We start from the raw sequence: 22,873 nt of genomic DNA, 5'->3' as shown, positions 1-22,873 counted from the left end.
AGAAATCAGAAGGCGGCTAGGACTGGGGAGGGCAGCTATGAGAGAACTAGAAAAGGTCCTCAAATGCAAAGATGTATCACTGAACACTAAAGTCAGGATCATTCAGACCATGGTATTTCCGATCTCTATGTATGGATGTGAAAGTTGGACAGTGAAAAAAGCGGGTAAGAGAAAATCAATTCATTTGAAATGTGGTGTTGGAGGAGAGCTTTGCACATAGCATGGACTGCAAAAAAGACAAATAATTGGGTGTTTGAACAAATTAAACCAGAACTATCACTAGAAGCTAAAATGATGAAACTGAGGTTACCGTATTTTGGACACATCATGAGAAGACATGATTCATTAGAAAAGACAATAATGCTGGGGAAAACAGAAGGGAGTAGAGAAAGAGGAAGGCCAAACAAGAGATGGATTGATTCCATAAAGGAAGCCACAGACCTGAACTTACAAGATCTGAACAGGGTGGTTCATAACAGATGCTCTTAGAGATTGCTGATTCATAGGGTCGCCGTAAGTCGTAGTCGACTTGGAGGCACATAACAACAACATCTACGCATATTTACAGGGGTCGATGGGGAGGAGTGAAGTCGGAGGAAAAAAGAAGCATAAAGAAGAAGCAGTGACAATTACATAACAGGAATATATTTACAGTGACCATTAACAAGGCGGTGGTGTTGTTGACACCACAACCATCCTGGCGTTCATAATATAGTTTACATTGCATAGTATGGCCGCCTTGGTGTTAGCCGACGCCATTTTGGGAATGAAGCCAGGCGAAACTACATTTCCCAGCATGCCCGGGAAAGTCGGTAGCGCCATCTTGTCTCGCTCAAGGCGGTCTCTTTGGCAGGAACGGGAGTAAAGAACCGGCGGCCGCCGCCGAGTCTTCCGTGAGCTGACGCGATGGCTCTTTTCCCTGCTTTTGCGGGCGCTGCTAAACCCGAGGAGACACTAGCGAGCGAGAGCGAGGGCTGCAAAAGAGGTAACGAACTCCTTCCACCACTTCCGTCTGCCCTGATGGGCTGATCCTCCGGCATGTTATTGGATCTGGAAGTCCCTCCTCTTTGAACCGACTCCCTGCTTTGGCTTCGTGTGCTGATATCGAAAGTCACTTCTGCGGGAACGTGCCCCTTCCCTTCTAGAGAGATAGGAGCTTGTTCAGACAGACCTTTGCGGGTGTTTTTAAAAGGCTCATTAACCGTATATCCAGATATACATTTCCTTCCGTTGTGATGCTGATGCACAGGGGAGTGGAATATAAGCGGGCAACAGCCTCCCCAGTCGCAATACAGGTGCAAACACGCACTCACCCTTCAGGTCTCCCTGTCTGAGCAGACTGAGTGCTGCTTGTTCTAAGAAGAGCTTTGCTGGAACAGGCCAACGAAAAACACAAGAGATTCTGTAAGGTGGCAGCCCCAAGCTGGCTAAAAAGACAAGGGATGTACTGAGGTCAGGGACATAGCAATAATAATGTTAATAAGTGACTTATTTGAAGATCAGACAAATTCATGGAGGTTAAGTCTATCAATGGCTACTAGACATGATGGCTATGCTCTGCCACCATAGTCAGATGCAATATGCTACTGAAAACCAGTTGCTGGTAGCTGCTGGAGGGGAGAGTGGTCTTGCACTGAGGTCCTGCTTGTGGGCTTCTCATGGGTATCTGTTTGGCCACTGTGAGAGCAGGATGCTGGACTAGATGGGCCACTGGCCTGATCCAGTAGGCCCTTATGTTCGGAGTACATATGCTTAAGAACATCAGAAGAGCCCTGCTGGATCTGCCAGAGGCCTAAATAGTCCAGCACTTTTCTCACAGTGGCCAACCAGATGCCTATGGGAAGCCCACAAGCAGGACCTGGATGTGACAGCATTCTTCCCATCTACATTTCCCAGCAACTGGTATCTCAAGACAGTGTTAGTTAGACAGTTAGTAGCCATTGTTAGCTTTGTCTTATATGAATTTGTCTGATCCTCTTTAAAGCCAAGTTGGTGGCCATCAGTCCCTCTTGTGGGAGTGAATGCCATAGTTCGCTGTGTGAAGAAGTGCTTTCTTTTGGTTGTCCTGAATTTTCCAGCATTCAGGACAGAACTGACCTGCAACTCCTGTTGATTTTTGTGGGACTTGGTTCCATGTAAAGTGACTTACATTGGTGTCTGGCTCTTATTATTTTGCTTTAGCTTTCTCAATATCTGTATGTGAATAACACGACATTAAACCCTAAATAAAATAGCCAGTTAAAATGGAAGACACAAAAGATATGCTAACTCCCTCCCCTCCCCTCCCACAATACATCAATAAGAAAACCTTCCAAAAGATGTTTGGGCTTTTACAAGTCTGCAGGGGACTGCTTTGAGGCAGGCATCCACCATGTCTCCTTACCTGCACTTGTTATCCTGAACTGTCATGTTACCATTGGTCTGACTTGGTTTCTCTAGATCCTCTCGCTCACCTAGTTGTAGCGTCAACTGCTATCAAAATGCTGCAGGTTCACAGTTATTGTCAGGCATTTTTGTGTGAGTGAGTGAGTGAGTGAGGGGAGTGGGTTAAAAATGTAATTTTCTTTTAATTCTCAAATGTCTGTACTTTGGCTTTCCCGGGTGTCCTGAATTATGTAGTGGCTTCTTTAGGTTTCACACTAAAAGGCACTCAATCACCTGAGTTCACTTTTAGAAGAAATATTGCTTTTGCATCTGTGCCTTATAAACTAATTTCACACTTTATTTCAGTAAGTTGAACTCCCAAAGAATGGACTGACGCCATACAGTTTCATTTCTGAAACTCATATTGAGCCTGACCTGTACCTAGATAGATAAACTGGAAACCCCAAGTAGTCTTGAGCTTCTTAGAAGAGAGAAGCACAGATCGAACCAACTAAATATTTAAAGAATGAACAGGTCTGAAAATAATTTTTTAATCCCTAGATGTAGCAAACAAGCAAAGCACATAAATGCTTCTAAGCTGGGAAAAATTCCTTCATATAATTATTGCAATACTAGACTTGATCATTAAACATTATGCTGGGTTTCCCACAGGCATCTGGTTGGACACGGTGAGAACAGAATGCTGGTCAAGATGCGCCTTTGACATGATGCAGCAGGACTTGTGTTCTAACATTATGTTCTTATGCCATCACATGCCATGTGTTCCCATCAAAATTCATTCTGATCAGCACAAAATAGGCAACTAGTTACTGCAGCAAATGGTGTTGAGTGCTCTCCTTTTGGAGCTGTTGTTGAGTCTACATTCCCCTCACAATTTGAGGATCATAATGTTGCTAGTTACCCTGTTTTGAAATAAAAGATACAGCAGATCCTGTTGTTTCCTGCTCTTTGTCACATTGGTGTCTGGAGTATTTTCTGTCCAATTCATTTTCAAATTCACCAGTTCATTCTTCACAACGTATTTCAGGCAGGAGACTTCCTTGAGGCCACCATAGTATGTGGTGTTGACTTTCAAAATAGTTTTCTCTAGACCCTGGTTATCCATACATAAAATGTGTCTAAGCCACTGTCATCATTTTATAAAACAGATAGTGCTGACTGCTTCTGTCAACTGAAGATCTCTTTGTGAAAGCTGATGTGTTTACATCCGTTTCCCAACATAAAACCAATGTCACCTTACAATAACTGATTTTGAGTTTCAGTGTTTCAAAATAAAATATCATACAGAACAAAATTACAATGTACCATTTGTAATTCAGTAATATGAGAGCATTGGTCAGGGGCCTGATTACTTTTGCAAGGCACTGTAATTTTGAGTCATTTGGTTCTGGCATGTTATATGATTTGCTCTGCAGATAAATTAAGGAGCTTTTTTTTTTTTTTACCCATTCAGTTATTGAGGAATAATGACCCATGCACTCATTTCAGCTTTTAATTTGTTTACTTAAGTTGTCAGCCAGCACCACAAGCAGTGGGAATGATTGACATTCTTGAAATGTAGCATTTTTTGTTTCTCATCATATATTCCAGATTTAATTCTATAAACTGCCCACAGATAACTTGGAACTCTAATCCCAGACACCTTTCATCAGGTGGGGCGGAGCTGCTATGTTTGCTTCCCAGCAGGAGGGGCGCTGTTGTTACTAGGAAGGGTGAGGTGATGGTGGGGTCAGCGCAGTGCAAACGTACTGACAGGAGTGCCCAATTGGCTCTGCCGGTGTGTTTGCACTGCACTGACCTCCTCCCCACTGCCTTCCCAGTAAGCAGCAGTGGCCCATCTGCTGGGAAGCTTGCATAGCAGTCAAGCCTAAAGTGATACAAGATCCCAGATCCAAATGCCTAGGCAAATTATTTAATACAGAGATGGGAAACCTCAGGCTGGGGGATGAATGCCCAGACTCTCCCCAGGCCATACTCCTCACTGGCTCCGCTTTGCACCCTCCTTAGTTTTTTGCCTGACTGGAATGTCTCATTGAATTCTGATAATGCCTCTTGCTTGCCTCAATGGAGGATAGATAAGGGTGTGTGTGGTCTACTATGTGTAGAAACTAGCCTGTAAAATCATTGCTGCACCTACTTTTTCCTCTGGCCCTGCCCACCCTGGAGTATGGTCCTCCAGAAAGTAAAGCAGTCTTCAGGCTGAAAAACGTTCCCCGCCCCTCGTGTAATATAACACCAATTTTGATGTAGTAGAAAGGCCAACTTTCTTTTTCAGTTGTGAATAGATAAATGTGATATTTTCCCCTGTAATTTTTAACGAACTGCCTGTACACACTGTTGACTGCTGCTACGGCCCACAGTAACTTCTTGAAGAAAATTGATAGCCTGTTCCTTCAGCTCTGAAACACAGCACCCATACAACCATCCTTCCCACACTGAACGGCAAAAGGAAAATGTACCAGGCTGTTCCTTGTGATAATGCAGACATCATCTCATAAACCTTCAGAGGGCTTCTCTGCAAATACTAAATCTAACCTGATTATAATTTATAGGACTTGGTGCTAAGTGTTGTGCAAAGATATATGGAAATAAATTCTTGAGAGATCTTTATGTCTGGGACAGCTGATGGGAATAGTGAAGGAATGGATTTAATTTAAAAAGCCAGAGTGATAAGCATGAAACACGTGCCTTATTTTAAATATTTTCTCCTGATCCACTGTGCAATGGCATTATAGCCAAACACTTGTGCAATGAAAAATAATTTAATTTTCCTAAAAGTAACAGAGCAATATGACTTGCAGGTAAACTGAGCCGCGTTTACTTAGAATTAAGCCCTAATAATTTCAGTGGGTCTTTCACATATGTGATTACATAGAAAGTTGCCTTATACAGAGTCAGACTGCTGGTCTATGTACTTCAGTATCGGCTACACAGACTGGCAGTGGCTGTTCAGGGTTTTTTGGGGGGAGAATCTTTCCCAGCATTACCTGGAGATGCCAGGGAACAAACCTGGAACCTTCTGCATGCAGTATATGTGCTCTGCCACTGAACTACAGCCCCTCTGACTACAACCTACAAACACTAAGGGCGGAACTAGATGTTGTGCTGGACATAGGCTTGCAATAAAAAACAACAACTACCCTTTATCCCATTCTCCCTCTGCTTCCTGTAACATTTAGTTACTGAAATGCATAACATGATGTTACCACATTGTGTGTTTCTCTGCCTCTGCTCCACATTATTGGCTGTTGGGTGGAGGGAAGTGTGGAAAAGCACAATGTGATAAGAACTTCATGGCCTGCTGGCCCATCTAGTCCGGCATCCTTTTTTCACAGTAGCTGACCAGATGCCTATGGGAAGACCACAAGCAGAACCCAAGCACAAGAGCACCCTCTCCTCCTGCTGTTTCCAGCAACTGGTATTCAGAAGCATACACACCTCCACCTATGGAGGCAGAGCATAGCCATCGTGGCTAGCATAATAATAATAATAATAAACTTTAATTTGTTAGTTGCCTATCTGTCCAATTTTTGGACACTCTAGGCGACTTACAGCAGCAACAAGTACAATGTGCAATACAATAAATACAACCATATTCATCAATTAAAACTAACATCAAAACATCAGTTAAAACATTACAAACTAATCTAGCTCAAAGAGCCAGGTCTTTAACGCTCGTCGAAAACTCATCAGGGAGGAGGCATGTCGAAGATCGTAGGGGAGGGAATTCCAGAGGGTGGGAGCCACTACTGAGAACGCCCTCTCTCTGGTCCGCACCAGCCGAGCTGTTTTGGCCGGTGGGACCGAGAGGAGATCCTGCGTGGCTGATCTTGTAAGGCGGCTCAATTGGTGATACTAGAGGTGGTCCTTTAGATAAACTGGGCCGAAACCGTATAGGGTTTTAAAGGTCAATACCAACACCTTGAATTGGGCCCGGTAAACCACTGGTAGCCAGTGAAGATCTATCAACATTGATAGCCATTGATAGCCTTGTCTTCCATGTATTTGTCTAATCTTTTAAAGTTGGTGGCCATCACTGCTTCCTGTGGGAGTGAATTCTATAGTTTAACCATGCTCTGTGTGAAGAAGTGCTTTTCTTTTGGCTCCTGAATCTTTCAACATTGAATTTCATTGGATGTCAATGAGTTCTAGTGTTATAAGAGAGGGAGAAAATCTTTTCTTTCTCCACTTTCTCCATGTCACGCATAATTTTATACACTTCTGTCATGTTACCTCTTACTCACCTTGTCTTTAAACTGAAAAGTCCCAGATGCTGCACTTTCCCTGTAGAGGAGTTGCTCCATCCCTTGGATCATTTTGGTTGCCCATGGCATCATGTTGTGTATTTCAGGAACGTTACAACAAGAAGAGGACATGGCATCTCATCTAGTTCCCACTGTTGCTATTTATATAGCATAGTCAGTGTTCTTAGCACCATTCTCACAGACATTCCATCTTTACTATTAGGTGGGAGACATCTAACTTTTGAATATCTGACAGTGTGTGGAAGCCATGTCTTGGCTTTAGGAAACTTTCAAGGACTATAATACTTTCTTATTATTTATGTCCTAATCATATTTGTTGGAAGCTATATTGTCTGCTGACAAGATAAATCCCCAGCTTTAAAAAACAAAGTGAGGAATGTTTTAAAAATCAATCTGTCTTTTGTATCTGCAGCATTGAACTGGCTAACCAACCCAAGCTTCCACAATGAAGATGCACTGAGACTACACCAGCAAGCTTTAGAGGTCACAGACCTTGTCTCGGACAAATCCCCGCTCCAGAGGTAGTGTGTTCTTTCAGAATAGCCTCTTGTAATGTATTAAAGGCAAGCAGACGGAAGTGGACAGTGTTACAGATCAAACTCGGTTGCTTATAATAGTTGGAGCAATGTCCTGTGTATATATTCATCAACTCACAAAGATAATTATTTAAAGTCTCCCCCCCCATAGATACAGTAAATTTCTCATTCTTAAGTGAACTTTGCGCTTGTTGCAGAATGTTCTTGAGGGCCTTTCAAGGAATCATGGTTCAGTGTTATTACAGGGTTGGTGGATTATTTTGCCTCTTTTTTAGTGAGAAGTAATTCAGAGAGCCATTTTCTCTTCTCGTAAAGGGTTTTGCCTTTGTAGACATGTGCTTGCCACTCATTAATGACTGTAAATATTATTATCTGGGAATCTTTTTGATTCTTATATAGCTAGCTGTGCCTAAACCTTAGATGGGCTTAACCATGCCTAACTATGTCTAGGGCTGGTCTGCTAGCTCCTTGATGTACAGTCTATTTTGAGCTCCATACTACTGAACTACTGCTCTGGGATTTGGCAATATTTTTATGTCTACCCATCATTGTATCCACTTGAAGCAATTTAAGATATATTATTAGGTTTTTTCATCAACAAAGAAAACAAAAACAGCAAATGCAAAGAACAAAAAAGAGTAGACATCAACCAAATGTTCATATATAATTCTGTCCCATCGGCACATAGTCAGAAGTAGTCTGTATTGCCTTTTCTTCATGCATTCCAAATTTCCAAGGATAGTGCAGGCAGCTGTTGAAGAAAGCTTGCACTGGTGGCAAGTTAAGATTTCTAAGGCAGCACTTGCAAGCGTACTTTCCAGGAAGCAAGTCCCCAAATGCTGCTCTGAAATGGCCCCTGCCTTTAGGAAAGAGTGCTTTGGAGTATAGGAGGTTGCATTATTTATTTTATTTTATTTTTATTTTGACAATTTATATACCTCTTAATTACAGTGGTCTCTAAGCTCTGTACAAGTAACTCAATATGGTAAGACAAAAATCAGTTGAAACCTACAAAATCAGAATTCAGTTAAAATGCCTGCTGAAATAAAAAGAAAAGTCTTCAGTAGGTGCTGGAAGTTCAACAGCCTATTCAGTAAGATGGGTCTGTGAAAAGTCTTGGTTTATGAATGCATAGCTCTTTGGATCACAGCCAGTATGTTTAGGTTAATGCTTGTTTTCAAAATAAATAGTCAATGATCATCTTTATAGATGTAATAAAACATGGCTTTAGGCCAGTCTTTTCCAACCTTTGGGTCCCCAGATGTTTTTGGACTATAACTCCCATCAGCCCCAGCCACCATGGCTAATTTCAGGAATGAAGGGACCCAAATGTTGGGAAAGGGAATTGGGGACAATGCTTCATACTTAATTTTTGTAGGCTATTGAATTTCACAATAATGTTAACATAATTTTCTTTTCAATATAGCAAAAATTCCTTAGATTCTTCCCAGAAATCTGTTTAAAAGTGTGATAACTTTGGGCCAATTGCATGAGACAGACAGTTCCGTGTATTAATAATAAAAAAGTAGCAGTGAGAGGTTGACCTTGGGAGTGGAGGAAGAGCTGCTCAATTTCCCCCCTCCCAGCTACTTCTCTCCCCTGAGTCTTTTCCCTGTGAATAGTAAAGTTGTGGGGAAGTGACACTGAGTAGACGATGGTTAGCAGGGACCATGTAAGCAGCCCTCCTGCAATGTCCTCTGCTTTTGTTTTGAGCATCCCAGAGCTGTTCTTCATTTTCAAAAATTGTTTGGAGGAATATTACAGGGCTAGTCCTATATGATCTGGGTCCAGGTTACTTTAAGGACCGCTTTCTCCCACACATACCTGCCTGGTTATTAAGATCATCCTCTTAGGCTCTTCCTTCATTGGGTCCCTCCACCTGCAGTTGTGTCAGTTTATATGTGCAATGTCCTTCCCAGGAAGGCTTGCCTTTTACTGAGCCTGATACCTTTTTGGCACCAAGTGGGACCCTTATTTGTCCAAGCTTTTTCAGGTATGGTGTTCCATATTATTTTAATCTAGCTTCTTGGCATTTTTTTTTTTAACTGATGCTGCTGTTTTATATTTTTAAAAAACTTTTGTTAGCGACTCTGAAATGTTGTAGCTGAAGAAGTCTATAAATAAATAACAGTGAAGCTGCCCATTGTGACATTTTTGACCTTCAACAACACGCTAGCTAAAAAGAACTTTTTAAAATGTTCTAGAATAAATTAACTATTGAATTCATGTCTCTTCAGTCTGTTTAGTTTATACATGGATTTCATCCATCTTTTTAAAAAAGTAGATTTCTAGCATTCCCCGTTGGGTCTTTTTCCATAGTTTGAAGTATTGAACTGTGGGTAATTGTCAGTGGTGTGGTTTTTGTTCTTAATTTGTGTTCATTTTATAAACAGAACAATCTCCAGCTTAGAGCTACTGGGAGAAAGCGAAGCCAGGGAAATTGCCCAAAAATCAGCTAAGAAAAGAAAGAAAAAGAAAAAACAGCGAGACCACAAAAAAGTAAAAAAGAGTAGAAAGCATCAGAGTACCAGTGAATCTGAATCAGATGCTGAAGATGTGAAAGATGACAGAAATAATGAAAAGGGGGCAGAACTGAAGTACGTAAGTACATTTTATTTTGGAATTTATATGGGCCCTGATCAGTTCATCACGCCATATACAAAGGATGGGGAACTTGTGCCCCTCCAGATTTTTTTGGACTTTCATCAGCCCTAGCCAGCATGGCAAATGGTCAGGTATAATAAGGATTGTAGTCCAACAACATCTGCAAAGTCAAAGGTTCCCCATCCCCACTTACATACTAATCCCAAACTCATTCTTTGAGTTTGCTGATCTGAAATTGCATAAACAAGAAGGAGGTATCAGCAAAGTTTGGGGAATCCTAGGGTTTGCAGAGGTAAAAATCAAATACTAGCAAAACATTACTGCCTCTTAAGACTTTCAAGATTTTAGATGCTTGTAACTGATTTAGCAGACTTTAAATTAATCTCATTATGCTGGTCTAAATTAGGTTTCTGATTGTACTTTATACTAAATAACTATTAATATTGTGTGATGACTTTTGTAATCAGTTTGTTATTTTGTGTTTTTAATATTGTGTAGGAGCTATCTTGAGAGAGTAGTTACCTTAAAAGGTAAATAAATAAGTCGTCCTTCTAAGGCTAGATGTCTGTCTTTTCAAATTCACATTAAAAACTTTCCTCTTGAACGTTTGTATGTATTGCTAGTAAATCTTACCTACATTTCCACATCAGTCTGAAGACTTTTCTTCTTAATTCTTTCCCTTACTGAGGATTCACTATGCTCTTCAGATAATAGCAATCTCCAGCTTGGGGCCCTCCAGATGTTTTGGACTAAAACTTGCATCAACCCCAGCCAGCTCTGCCAATAGTCAGGGTTGATGGGAGTTGTAGTCCAGTAGTGTTTGGAGGGCATCAAGTTGGTGAGTGCTGCTTTAATTCACACACTCACTCTCCATCTGAACTTCGGCTTTGTAAACTGCATGCACTGTAATAGCTCTGTATAAACAAAAAGTCATAATAATAGCACAGAGTGCCTTAAAATAGTAAGCCACAGTACAACTAACTATTAAAATCACAGTTAAGGAAAGGTAAGTCTGCTTACAACCCCACAGTGCAATGTCAACTAACTCAAAAAGAAGAAAGATTAAGAAGGAAAACATTTCAGTCCATGTGACATTTAGGGAGAAACGGTTAAGCCCTATTGGGCTAAGCTAAGCGCCATCCATGATTCTTGAAGTCAGCTTTGGGAACTTAAAGGAAGGGTACATTTTTCATTCACTACTGCATGCTTGAGGCTTGGGATGGTTTGGAATTTATTATTGGAAGTGAAAATCTTAAATCTTTTGTTTTTAGCCAATACTGATCTTTACTTCATATTTCTCCTCCCTCCCAGTTTAGGAGACAAAGCTTCAAATGCGAGCAGTCACTCCATTTGGCTAGATGATATTCAGGGTCTGTCAGCAGATGTATTCAGAACAGACAAGAAACCAGATCCTGCCAACTGGCAATATAAGTCACTGTATCTAGGAAACATTGCAAGGTAATGAAATTTGCACATAGGAAATCTGATAGCAGTAAAGGTTTTGAATAAATGTATTGGTCGTAAAAAAAAAAATTAAGTATGTGGCAAGGGAAAACCTTTGGGCATGATCCGTACTTTCTGTGTATGTAGCTGCATGCATACCGTCCCCATGGAATCATTGTGCAAGGGCAAAGGGCTGTGGCTCAGTGGTAGAGCCCATGCTTTGCATGCAAAAGGTCCCAGGTTCAATCCCCCTGCATCTCTATGTACAGCTGAGAATGTCCCCAGCCTGAAACCCTGGAGAGCTGCTGCCACTCAGTGTAGACAGTACTGAGCTAGATGGACCAATTGATCTGAGACCATATGTGGCAGCTTTAGTGCCCAATATTACCCTCTTCCTTCCCTCTCCCTCCCTCTTATTTGCTGGACGTTGGCTGGATGTGAGCGCACAGTCATTTCCTTGTATTGGATGCTCATGCACTCCTCTCCAATGTAGACCCAGCCATCTACTCCTCACCATAGACGCACATACAGATTACTTGACTGCTGAGCAGGCCAAATTGTACTCTGTGTCCTGTCTGAAACATCATGCTGTTGCCATTTTAAGTTGCATGGTCTTGCCTTGCACTTCCTCTCTGCGTTGTGAAGCAGAACTGCTCTGTCATCTAGAGAGGGGAAGACTGGGATTTAGGAACTCGCTTTGTGCTCATGATTCCATATCTGATTGCCTGTGTCATCTTTGTGGTGGTTTGTTCAATTTATGGAAGAGAAAACATTTTGTCACATTGGCACTGCGATCAGCTGCAGCAAAGGAAAAATCCAAGATAAACTGCTGATCATTTGGGATTTTGTAAAAAGGGACTGTGACCCCTGAAAGTGGTTTTTAGTAGGCTCTACTTCTTGTACATAACATGATCCCTTGAGAATCTCTAGTAATTTTTAATGTGTGCTACAACGATGCTTTGCATCCAGCTGGCATGCGGAAGGAAATTTGCTCCTAAATGTCTTAATTGCACTCAGTGAGCTGCATTCACTTTTCACCACCTGAGTCCCATTTCAGTTCCTGAAGTTCCCACAGTTGCAGAGCCCACAGTCTGATGGGATAGCATCTGATGATTGTGGCAACACTGAGTTCAGTGTGCTTATCTAGACTGTCTCCCTGGTCCCAGCCTAGAGGAATTAGTCATACACCATCCGTCATTGCAAATATACACTTTACATTTTTGCCCAAAGATCTGCTGTGTACCTTGAAATCTCCTAATGCATGTGAAGACCAGTGAGCTGCAGCTTCTCCCCATTTCTGTCCCAGCCTTGACATCTGCCCCCCTCCTCTGTACAGCATAACTAGAGTTTGGTTTGTTAGAGCAGACAAGGGAACAAGGTTCATGGCTGGACCAGGAGAGGACTGGGTGGAAGAAACTGACTATCTTGTTTCTTGATACATCTGAAATCTTAATGATCTGGGACTGATCTTCAGCTTGTGGCCTGGTAACCCTACCCATTGGCAAGGCGGATCAGCCTATTCTGTAGTGCCCATTTGTGGTGATCACTTTAAAATAATTTTTGGCTGTAAAAGGTAAAGGTAAAGGTGTCCCCGCACTTATAGTGTGAGTCGTTTCCGACTCTTAGGGTGACGTCTTGCGACGTTTACTAGACAGACCATATATATGGGGTGGGATTGCCAGTTCCTTCCGCGGCCTTTCTTTACCCCTCAGCACATGCCGGGTACTCATTTTACCGACCATGGATGGATGGAAGGCTGAGTGGACCTCGACCCCTTTTACCGGATATTTGACTTCCTCCTTCCGTTGGAATCGAACTCCGGCCGTGAGCAGAGCTTCGGCTGCGTTACCACCGCTTACCACTCTGCGGCACGGAGGATCTTAATTTTTGGTTGAGGATCCCTGAAATACACTCTTGCTTGATTTGTTCTGTTCCAAATGTAGTTTAAGGCTTTTTTACATTCTCAGGCCTCAGTCTCTTCACCCATAACTTTTTAACGAGGCAGCTAAGGCATTCAGAAAGGTCCAGGAACTGGCTGCATGGCAAGAATAAGCACTAAGTCTGACATCTGAGGCTGGATTCCCAAGATTCACTAATTTGGGAATAAGCATCCTCAATGGGACTTACTTTTTGAGTTAATATACTAGGATTGTGCCGCATGTTTGGTGGCTGAGAAGTAAACAGGCTCTATAGATTGCCAGTATAAACACTTCATGGAGAGATGCTAAGTAATATCTCTTCGTTCAAGAACAAAGCTTTGACGCCTACGATGATGCCGTGCTCTTAAGGGTTTGCCTGAGAAATGCTTGTTCCCTTCCTCCTTTCCCCAATGCCTTGTTGGAAGGACTCAGTTTTCACTGTTGCTTTTCAAGATACAAGAGGAGAAGCAACTTCTGTCTTGGCATTGATCTGAAGAGGCAATATATTACTTGGGAGGGTTCATCAGCAGAGAAAAAGCTGTCCCCCAAGCGGCCTGCGCGCTACTTTTCAAAAGGCGGCCTGAAGCTTTTGAACATGGACGCCATTCCCGTCAGTGTGAAAAGTCAAGGCTCTCCGTCTGGCTCAACTGCTTGGATTCCAATTTCGTCACAGGACACAGATGATGCTCCCGCTGCAAACTGGGCAAATCCTCTTGGGGTTTATGACCCCCTGACCACTTTGTGGCTACAAGGAAAGGGGCCCCCTGAGCACAACTCACCAAAGCAGCAGGATCTCCGAGAGAACTCTGAGAATGGGAACTCCCTCCTAATGACAAAAGTGGAGGAATACAACAGGAAGGTCAGAGAGGACCCTGGGGATGTCAAAGCATGGATGGATTTTGTTTCTTTTCAGGTATGTGTCTCTTTTCAAATTTAAAGATACAGTCAATGTTTTTTTTGAAGACTATGGGTGAAGGCAAACATTAAGGGTTCTACTCAAGTAAGTACTACTCAAAGTAGACCCATTGAAATTAATGAACCTAAGTTAACTTCAGTGGATCTGCTCTGAGGAGGACTGGCATTGAATGCCATCCCAATGGTTTTAGAGCAGCGGGGCCAGTTTTGACATTCCCTGGTCTACATTTTCCTCTTCCAGGGGCAGGCTTTGAAAAACCAATTCTGCAGGCTTGTCATGTGGTTAAGGAAAAGCTTGCTGTGGAGAGCTCTGATTAGTTAGTGCGTATGATGTTACAGCACCCCTTTTCCTACCAATCTCTGGAATGTTTTGCTAGTGTTTTTTACATTTTTAAAAAAGAAAAGTTTAATGCAGAAATAGAAAAATAAGCAGGCAAGCTTTTAAGGAAAGTTATTTCAAAGGTGAACTGCCTCCCTGAAGCATGGGGGGGGCAGGGAGGGTAAGACTGAAAGGTGAAGCAGAGTTTGACTTATTGGTAAGTCTGGGGCTGCTCTTTAAATGCTACATCTGCTGTAACCCTGCATTTTCTTACGATCTTTTCCCTTCTCTCTCCCCTTTTCTGAGATTGAAGTAAAAGCTAAGAACAAAAACAGCTTGGGACCAGTTTGGGACCAGTTTATTTGTGGGATCGCCTTACCCCATATATGCCAACTCAACCGCTTTGATCTGTGGAACTGGCACTCTTACAGGTGCCACATAATACTTGTTCCACACTAGTAGTGTGGAAGCACCTACTCTTTGGAACTCCCTGCCTATTAACATCAGGCAGGCACATTTCCTGTACTCTTCTCGGTGCCTGTTTAAAACATTTTTGTTTAAGCAATCCTATCCAGACACATAGATGTTGTTGTTGTTCTTGTTGTTATGTGCCTTCAAGTCGATTACGACTCATGATGACCCTATGAATGAGTGACCTCCAAGAGCATCTGTCATGATCCACCCTGTTCAGATCTTGTAAGTTCAGATCTGTGGCTTCCTTGATGGAATCAATCCATCTCTTGTTTGGCCTTCCTCTTTTTCTAGTCCCTTCTGTTTTTCCCAGCATTATTGTCTTCTCTAGTGAATCATGTCTTCTCATTATGTGTCCAAAGTTTTAATCTTTTTTTAGCTTACTGTTAATTTTAATTATCTTTTAAATGTTTTTAATTTAATTTAATTATTGATAATTTTATTTCTTTATTTATTGTAAACAGCATTGAGATTCTATTACAACCAAGCAGTATCTAAGTTTTGTTAAATAAAATAAAATAAAGAGCCTAAGAAGTGACCTACTGGATCAGACGAATGGCCCATCTAGTCCAGCATCCTGTTCTTGCAGTGACCAACCAGATGCCTATGGAAACCTGCAAGCAGGACCTGAGCACAAAAGCTCTCTCCCCTGCTGTGATTTCCAGCAACCGGTATTCGGAAGCCCGCTGTCTCCAGCTGTGGAAGTAGAGCATAGCCATCGTGGCTAGTAGCCATTGATAGCCTTATCCTGCTGTGCGGATTTGCATAACAGGAAAACTCTGCTGCTGTTCAGATGAGAAGGTTAAAGAGCCCTCTGCCCATGTCCCGACTACTGGCCCTTTCAGCTATTGCTCCATCCAAAATATGGCCCTCTTAAAAAAACTGTTGTTGAACAGCGTCGTGAATGTGTCGGAGGTGCATGGGCCCTCTTAAATCCCTTTCTCTCATCTCAACAGCAATACAGGCTTTGGCAGAGATTTCCTGCTGGGCAAATTAGCTGCTAGTTTGATTTTATCATTCTTTTTTCCTCTTGTTTTTTTTTTTTTTTTTAAGGATGAAGTCATGAGAGGCCCCAGTTGTTATGCCATCAGTGAGGGAGAACGGGAAACAAGGAAGATATCGCTCAAGCTCATCTTGGAGAAGAAGCTGGCTATCCTGGAGAGAGCTATTGAGAGCAACCCAAACAATGTTGACCTGAAGCTGGCCAGGCTGACGCTTTGCACAGAGTTTTGGGAGCCGTCGGCCGTGATCAAGGAATGGCAGAAATTGGTCTTCTTGCATCCAAACAACCCAGTTCTGTGGCAGAAGTACCTCTTGTTTTGTCAGAGTCAGTTCAGCACCTTTGTTGTTTCCAAAGTTCATAGTCTGTATGGGAAATGCCTGAGCACTTTGTCAGCGGTGCAAGATGGCAGTATGGTGTCACATCCAGCCCTGCCGGGCACGGAGGAAGCCATGCTAGGTGAGAGCACAATCTCTTTGTCCTGCCTGTCTGCTCACTGCTGTCTTTCCCTCTTTTTGACTCTAAAGTGGTGAGGTTCTTCAGTGGCCTCTTCCCCTCGCCCTTTAAAGCAAATATGAAGCAGTATTATACCACTTTAAACAGTAACAGCAGATGCTCTGCTACGGAGTGAGTGGAATGAGAGGGCAGTGTTCACTGCCTATTAGGGCTGATGTGACTGTTGGGCTTTTGGGTCTTTGCTTGTGAATGCCACTGAAGGCCTGGCAGCTTCCAATCAAAGCTTGTTGTTTCTGATTGAGGGATGGGAACAGTTGCAGCTCATAAGAACATTAGAGTAGCCCTACTGAAGGGGAAAAAAAGCAAACCAGGGCCAAGATACTTCGTGCCAAGTATGTAATTCATAAGGCACAGGTTCTGTACATCCCATACAAATCTCACTGAAATGAATGATGTTGTTCATTGAAGTGAAAGCCTAGCAGCGAATTGCAATAATCATGATTAAAAATAGATGTGTGTTTTTTAAAAAATAGCATAGCCCTGCTGGATCAGACCAGCGTTCTGCCCTCACAGTGGCCATCCAGATGCCAATAGGAAGCCCGCAAGCATCACATGGACACACAATAGCACTTTCTTGCTTGTGATTCCCAGCAACTGGTATTCAGAGACATACTGCCTCTGACGCTGAAGGTAGCACACACCCATCATGGCTAGTGACCACTGATTGCCTTGTCATCCGAATTAATCTAACCCCCTTTTAATGCCATCCAAGTTGGTGGCTGTCACTACCTCTTGTGGGAGCAAATTCCATAGTTTAACTATGCACTCACCTCTATGGAAAAGGTTCCCGGCATCTCCAGGCGGAGCTGGGAAAGGCTGCTGTTTGAAACCCTGGAGAGCCACCACCAGTCAGTGTAGATGAGACTCGAGTTTGATGGACCAACAGTCAGATGGTGTAAAGCAGCTTCCTGTGGTCGAAATCCGAACAAGCAGATTGTTGCCAGAGGGTGAAGAGCAAAAGGATCTGCCACAATCCCGGGAACCTTATAAATTAGGGTTATTTGTGACATCTGACAGTGGCTGAAGGGAGTTGCTGGCAAGAGAGACAGGCTGCTGTCAGGTCAACAATATTATTTAAAGATGCTTTCAGGATTCTAGCTCTCCTTCTGTTCTGTTTCCTGTTGTGATCCTGCTGCTGTGGTACTAAATGCTGAAGTGTTCGTAAGCGCTGGAGTGAATTAGTTTTGACACGGGTGTAAAAATAATACCCATACTGGAATATCGTTGTCGGTTTGTGGATTTGTGAACTCGCCTTTATAACCCTAACGCTACCTTGGACTAGATTTGATCTGACAGCGTCCCATTTTCTTATTAAGAAAATTACACAGTTGTCAGTCATTACTGCAATATCAAATGCCTAGCCTTGTTATGGAGATACTGTTGGGCGCACCCGGCTTCAGATGGCAGCCTTTGATCAGAGCTAGAAATGGTCTGCAAGCCGAGATATGCTGAAGGCTTCTGCCCTCTAGTGTTCAACTCTTTGTATCGATTGTCACAGTGACAACAGGCATTCTGTCAAAGGAAACAAATCTGGAACCTGAAGGTCATTTTAGGCCAATCTGCGCTCAGCTAGGACCTTCAGTATCCAGATATTCTAAAGAGCATAGTTTACGGAGTGCCGTTACCTCTTGCCGTAGCTCATTGCAGAACACAAGAACAGACCCCAGGTTCAATCCCGGCATCTTCAGGGCAGGCAGGGAAAGACCCCCTAAGTACTGATTGCTGCTGCCAATCAGTGCTGAGCTGGTCTGGCTCTGTGTAAGGCCGCTTCCTGGGTCCCAAGCTTTAACTCCCTCACCCTGCCTCATGACCCAAGAAAAATGTCTGTAGCATTTTAGTTCAGGCCACCAGTTACCTGTTTGATTCCTTTTCTCTGTTTCTAACGTGTTAGGTGAGTAGTGCTCAAGCTTTTAAGGCCACAAGATCTTTTCAGTAAAAACAACTGAAGTGACAACCTCTGCCCCTGAAACCAGACACATGTATTTACATACCCGTCACATGTCCTTCCCTTTTTCACGTCCAGCCCCCAGGCGACCCTCCCCTGCCTGTCTCTCCTTCCTAAGGAGACCTTTGCTGGAGCCACCATGGTGTTCTCAAGAGCAGCCAGCCAGATGCCTCTGGTTGCTCACAAGTTAGAATTCCTTTTTTTGGTCAAATGCAAATTCATTTAAACGATCGGTTAATCAGATGGAAGGTTGATTGTTAATCCAGTTAAACATTTAGTTGGCTCTGCCCTTTTTTGAAGCATTTTTTTTCTTATCTAATGTGATTTTTGTAGTATAATCTTGTATGACTCGCTAAAATTCATACCATCACAAGTGACAAATGGACCTAAATCTCTAGCACCCTTTGTATGAAATGTTGTTCCTCTTTCTTCCCAGCCATCTTCCTTCAACAATGCCATTTCCTTCGGCAGGCAGGCCATTCAGAAAAAGCGGTGTCTTTGTTCCAGGCTCTGATTGACTTCACTTTTTTTAGACCAGATAGTGTAAAGGATCTGCCAACAAGGGGGCAGGTAAGAGGAGGCATTCAAATTCTCTCTCTCTCCTCTTCCTCCCCCTGCACACTTAAAATATTTTCATGTGCACAGCTTCATTCTCCCTTTCTTCTCTTCCTTCCTGCTATTTCCTCTTGTCTTCCTTCTTCCCACCAGCATGATAAAGCAAAATAGAAAAGTGCAAGAATAAATCTCACTTTCTATGACTGAAATAAATTCTGCAGAATGTATGAATGTTTGTGACCTGCATGCATCATTATAATAATAAATACTTAACATTTGTATAGTGCTTTCACATGTTCAAAGCACTTCACATGCATTATCCAGTTGTCATCCTTAAAACAATCCTGTAAGGTAAGCCAATATTATTTTTTCCCATATTGCAAATGGGGATACTGAGGCCGAGAGAGAATGGCTTGCCTATGGCCACCTAGTCAGATTGTGGCAAAGACAAGATTAGAATTGGGGACATACTGATTTGCAGCCCTGTCTCTTAGTCAGTATGCTACACAAGCTAATTTCTGTCCAGAGTTCTGGGATTATTTTTGTGCAGTTAGACATTTGGCTATGAAAACTGAAACACAAAAAAGGAAATATTAATGCTGTTATAGTTGCAAATTTTTTATCTTGCCCTTCCTTTCAAAGGAACCCAGGGTGGCATGTAACAAAACAGCAAAAACAATGTGTGTGTCACAACTACTGGGAGACGGGGAAGGACTATTAGCTTGTTTATGAGAAAAATTCACCAAACTAACTGGTTTTCTCCTTGCAGACCCAAACATTTCTATGCAGCCCACATCGGCTGCATTCAGATGATCATCCAAACCATGGTTTGCAGGATTGAGTGGTAGTCCTGTATTTGCTCTCACTGCTCCCCGCCCTTTCCTTCTTTTCCACACATGCATAGCTTAATGCATTACCTCCTGGTTTGATCAGACCAAAGTTAGCCATGTTTGGAACAGCCACATCCTACTTTGATCAAACCAAGAAATAATTCCTTAAGCTGCATGTCTGAGGAGGGGGAAAGAAGGAGAGCAAGCACAGCATTTGTTCCTGATCACCCAAACCATGATTGGGTGAATGGAGCCATAGCCTTACTCAGTTCCTTAACTGTAGTTAAAAGATCAGGAGCAGGCTACAGAATGGCTCTCACCAGCCCTTCTCCTGTAGAGGGGTTCCTAAACTGTGGACTAGTTGGTCCGTGCTGTGTCTGTATTAAACCTTTGAATTTATTTTTAACGGTATTTTTATTGCTTCTTTTACTTCTTATATTTTGTTGTTATATGCCTTCAAGTCGATTACGACTTATGGTGACCCTATGAATCGGCGACCTCCGGTAGCATCTGTTATAAACCATGCTGTTCAGATCTTGAAAGTTCAGGTCTGTGGCTTCCTTTATGGAATCAGTCCATCTCTTGTTTGGCCTTCCTCTCTTTCTATTCCCTTCTGTTTTTCCCAGCATTATTGCCTTTTCTAGTGAATCATGTCTTCTCATTATGCTTCCAAAATATGATAACCTCAGTTTCATCCTCCTAGCGTCTAGTGATTGTTCTGGTTTAATTTGTTCTAACACCCAATTATTTGTCTTTTTGCAGTCCATGGTATTCGCAAAGCTCTCCTCCAACACCACATTTCAAACGAGTTGATTTTTTTGGAGTACCATGATCTGAATGATCCTGACTTTAGTGTTCAATGATACATCTTTGCATTTGAGGACCTTTTCTAGTTCTTCTGCAGCTGCCCCCCCCCCAGTCCTAGCCTTCTTCTGATTTATTGACTATTGTCTCCATTTTGGTTAAGGACTGTGCCAAGGTACTGATAATCCTTGACAGGTTCAACGTCCTCATTTTCAACTTTAAAGTTACATAAATCTGTTGTCATTATTTATTTATTTATTTATTGCATTGGTATACTGCATTTTTGACGCTCAGCTGTAGTCCTGCTTTTGTGCCTATGAACACAGTATCCAAAATGCAACATGAGATAGTGCTGGAAGGTGAGACCCCCAGGTCACATGGCACTCAGCAAGCTAATGGGGAAGTAGCACTGTGACTAATGACGCAGCTGGGTCAAAGCTGAAAGGAAGCCCAGAGGCTGATGCACACAGATGCAAAAGGAGAGTCCGGAGTTGTATGGCGTACACATTAAAAACATGGAATGTGAGAAACATGAACCAGGGAAAGTTAGAAATTGTCAAGCAAGAAATGGAACGCATCAACATTACAATACCTGGCGTGAGTGAATTAAAATGGATGGGAATGGGACATTTTCAATCAGGCAACTGCAAAATATTTTATGCAGGAAATGAGAAATTAAGAAGAAATGGGGTTGCTTGTGAGAAGTGATGTAGCAAAAGCAATTAGGAACTACAACACAAGGTCTGAACGAGTGATATCAATGAGATTTATTGGAAAACTATTAACATTACCATCATCCAAGTCTATGCTCCAACGGCAAACACAGAAGAGGAGGAATTGGAAAGCTTTTACACAGAAGTACAGGAAGAAATTGATCACACCCCAAAACAAGATATGCTGATAATCATGGGGGACTGGAATGCAAAAGTAGGGAACAAAGAAAAACTAGAAATTGTAGAGAAATGGGGCTTAGGAGATAGAAATGAAGCAAGAGAAAGAGTTACTCAATTCTGTGAAGCCAATAATTTGTTTCTTGCAAACACATTTTTTGAGCAACCGAAAAGATGACTGTACACATGGACATCACCAAATGGTCAGTATAGGAATCAAACTGATTATATAATTGGTAGCAGAAGATGGAGAAGTTCCATACTTTCTGCAAAAAACAAGACCAGGAGCAGACTGCGGTACAGATCATGAACTGGTAATATTGGAAAATCAGAGTAAAGCTAAAGAAGAAGAACAAAGCAATCATAATGCCAAAATACAATTTAAATAACACCCCAGAAGAATATAAAGATAAAATAAGGAACAGATATGAGGCTTTAAACTTAGTTAATAGAGAACTAGAAGAACTATGGATTGAAGTCAGAGACATTATCAGGGAAGAATGCAAAAAGACAATACTTCTCGTTAAAAAGAAAGAAAGACCTCAATGGATGACTGACAAAACTCTTAAAATGGTTAAACAGAGAAGGGAAGCAAAAGGAGACAGAAACACGATCAGAACCCTAAATGCAATAATAAAGCCACTAGGACATAGGGACAGAGAGAACTATTACAATATTGTATAGAAATAGAAGAGCACAACAAAAAAGGTACAAGAAGACCCTTATTCCAAAAGTTTAGAGAAATTAAAGGGAAATTTAAACCAAGAGTAAGGATGTTGAATAATCAACAGGGAAACACACTGAGTGACCGAGATAAAATAAAAGGAAGACAGAAGCAATACAGTGAGGAATTATATAAAAGAGATGCAAAGATGACAGATTCATTCATGGAGGAACTATGATGAAGAACCAGAAATTTTAGTATGAGAGGTGAAAGCTGCTCTTAAAATACTTTGAAGAAACAAATCACCAGGAACAGATGGCATACCAACAGAGTTGCTACAAGTTACTGAGACTGAATCTGTCCAAATTTTGATGAAAAATATGTCAACAAATATGGAAAACAAAACAATGGCCCACAGACTGGAAGAATTCAATATACATCCCAATTCCAAAGAAAGGGGATCCCAGGGAATGCAGTAATTATCGAACTATTGCCTTAATATCCCATGCAAGTAAAGTAATGATCAAGATTCTACAACAAAGGCTCTTACCATATATGGAGTGAGAAATGCCAGATGTTCAAGCTGGATTTAGAAAGGGAGAGGTATCATATCGCAAACATATGTTGGATAATGGAATGGACCAAGGAATTTCAGAAGAAAATCACCCTGTGCTTTGTAGATTACAGTAAAGCCTTTGATTGTGTACATCATGAAAAACTAAGGAATGCTTTAAAAGAAATGGGGGTGCCACAGCATGATTGTCCTGATGCGCAACCTATACTGTAGACAAGAGGCTACTGTAAGGACAGAA

At 42.0% G+C, this 22,873-nt stretch overlaps 1 protein-coding gene across 1 annotated transcript in view; it reads left to right on the top strand.

The window, feature by feature from the left end:
• The first annotated feature begins 807 nt into the window (after nt 1-807).
• Nucleotides 808-22,873, top strand: part of NRDE2 (NRDE-2, necessary for RNA interference, domain containing) — a 47,717-nt gene continuing 25,651 nt past the window's right edge. Inside the window, exons 1-7 of the mRNA XM_061611945.1 lie at nt 808-985; nt 7,063-7,171; nt 9,580-9,783; nt 11,102-11,248; nt 13,606-14,065; nt 15,911-16,316; nt 18,755-18,888. Coding sequence (XP_061467929.1) covers nt 907-985; nt 7,063-7,171; nt 9,580-9,783; nt 11,102-11,248; nt 13,606-14,065; nt 15,911-16,316; nt 18,755-18,888 — 1,539 coding nt within the window. The 5' untranslated portion in view covers nt 808-906. The remainder of the gene's footprint in view (nt 986-7,062; nt 7,172-9,579; nt 9,784-11,101; nt 11,249-13,605; nt 14,066-15,910; nt 16,317-18,754; nt 18,889-22,873) is intronic.

Source organism: Rhineura floridana, chromosome 2 (genome assembly GCF_030035675.1).
Source record: "Rhineura floridana isolate rRhiFlo1 chromosome 2, rRhiFlo1.hap2, whole genome shotgun sequence".
In the NCBI taxonomy this organism is placed as follows: Eukaryota; Metazoa; Chordata; class Lepidosauria; order Squamata; family Rhineuridae; genus Rhineura; species Rhineura floridana.
The sequence above is the reverse complement of the archived record's forward strand: the minus strand, read 5'-3'. Positions and strand labels throughout refer to the sequence as shown.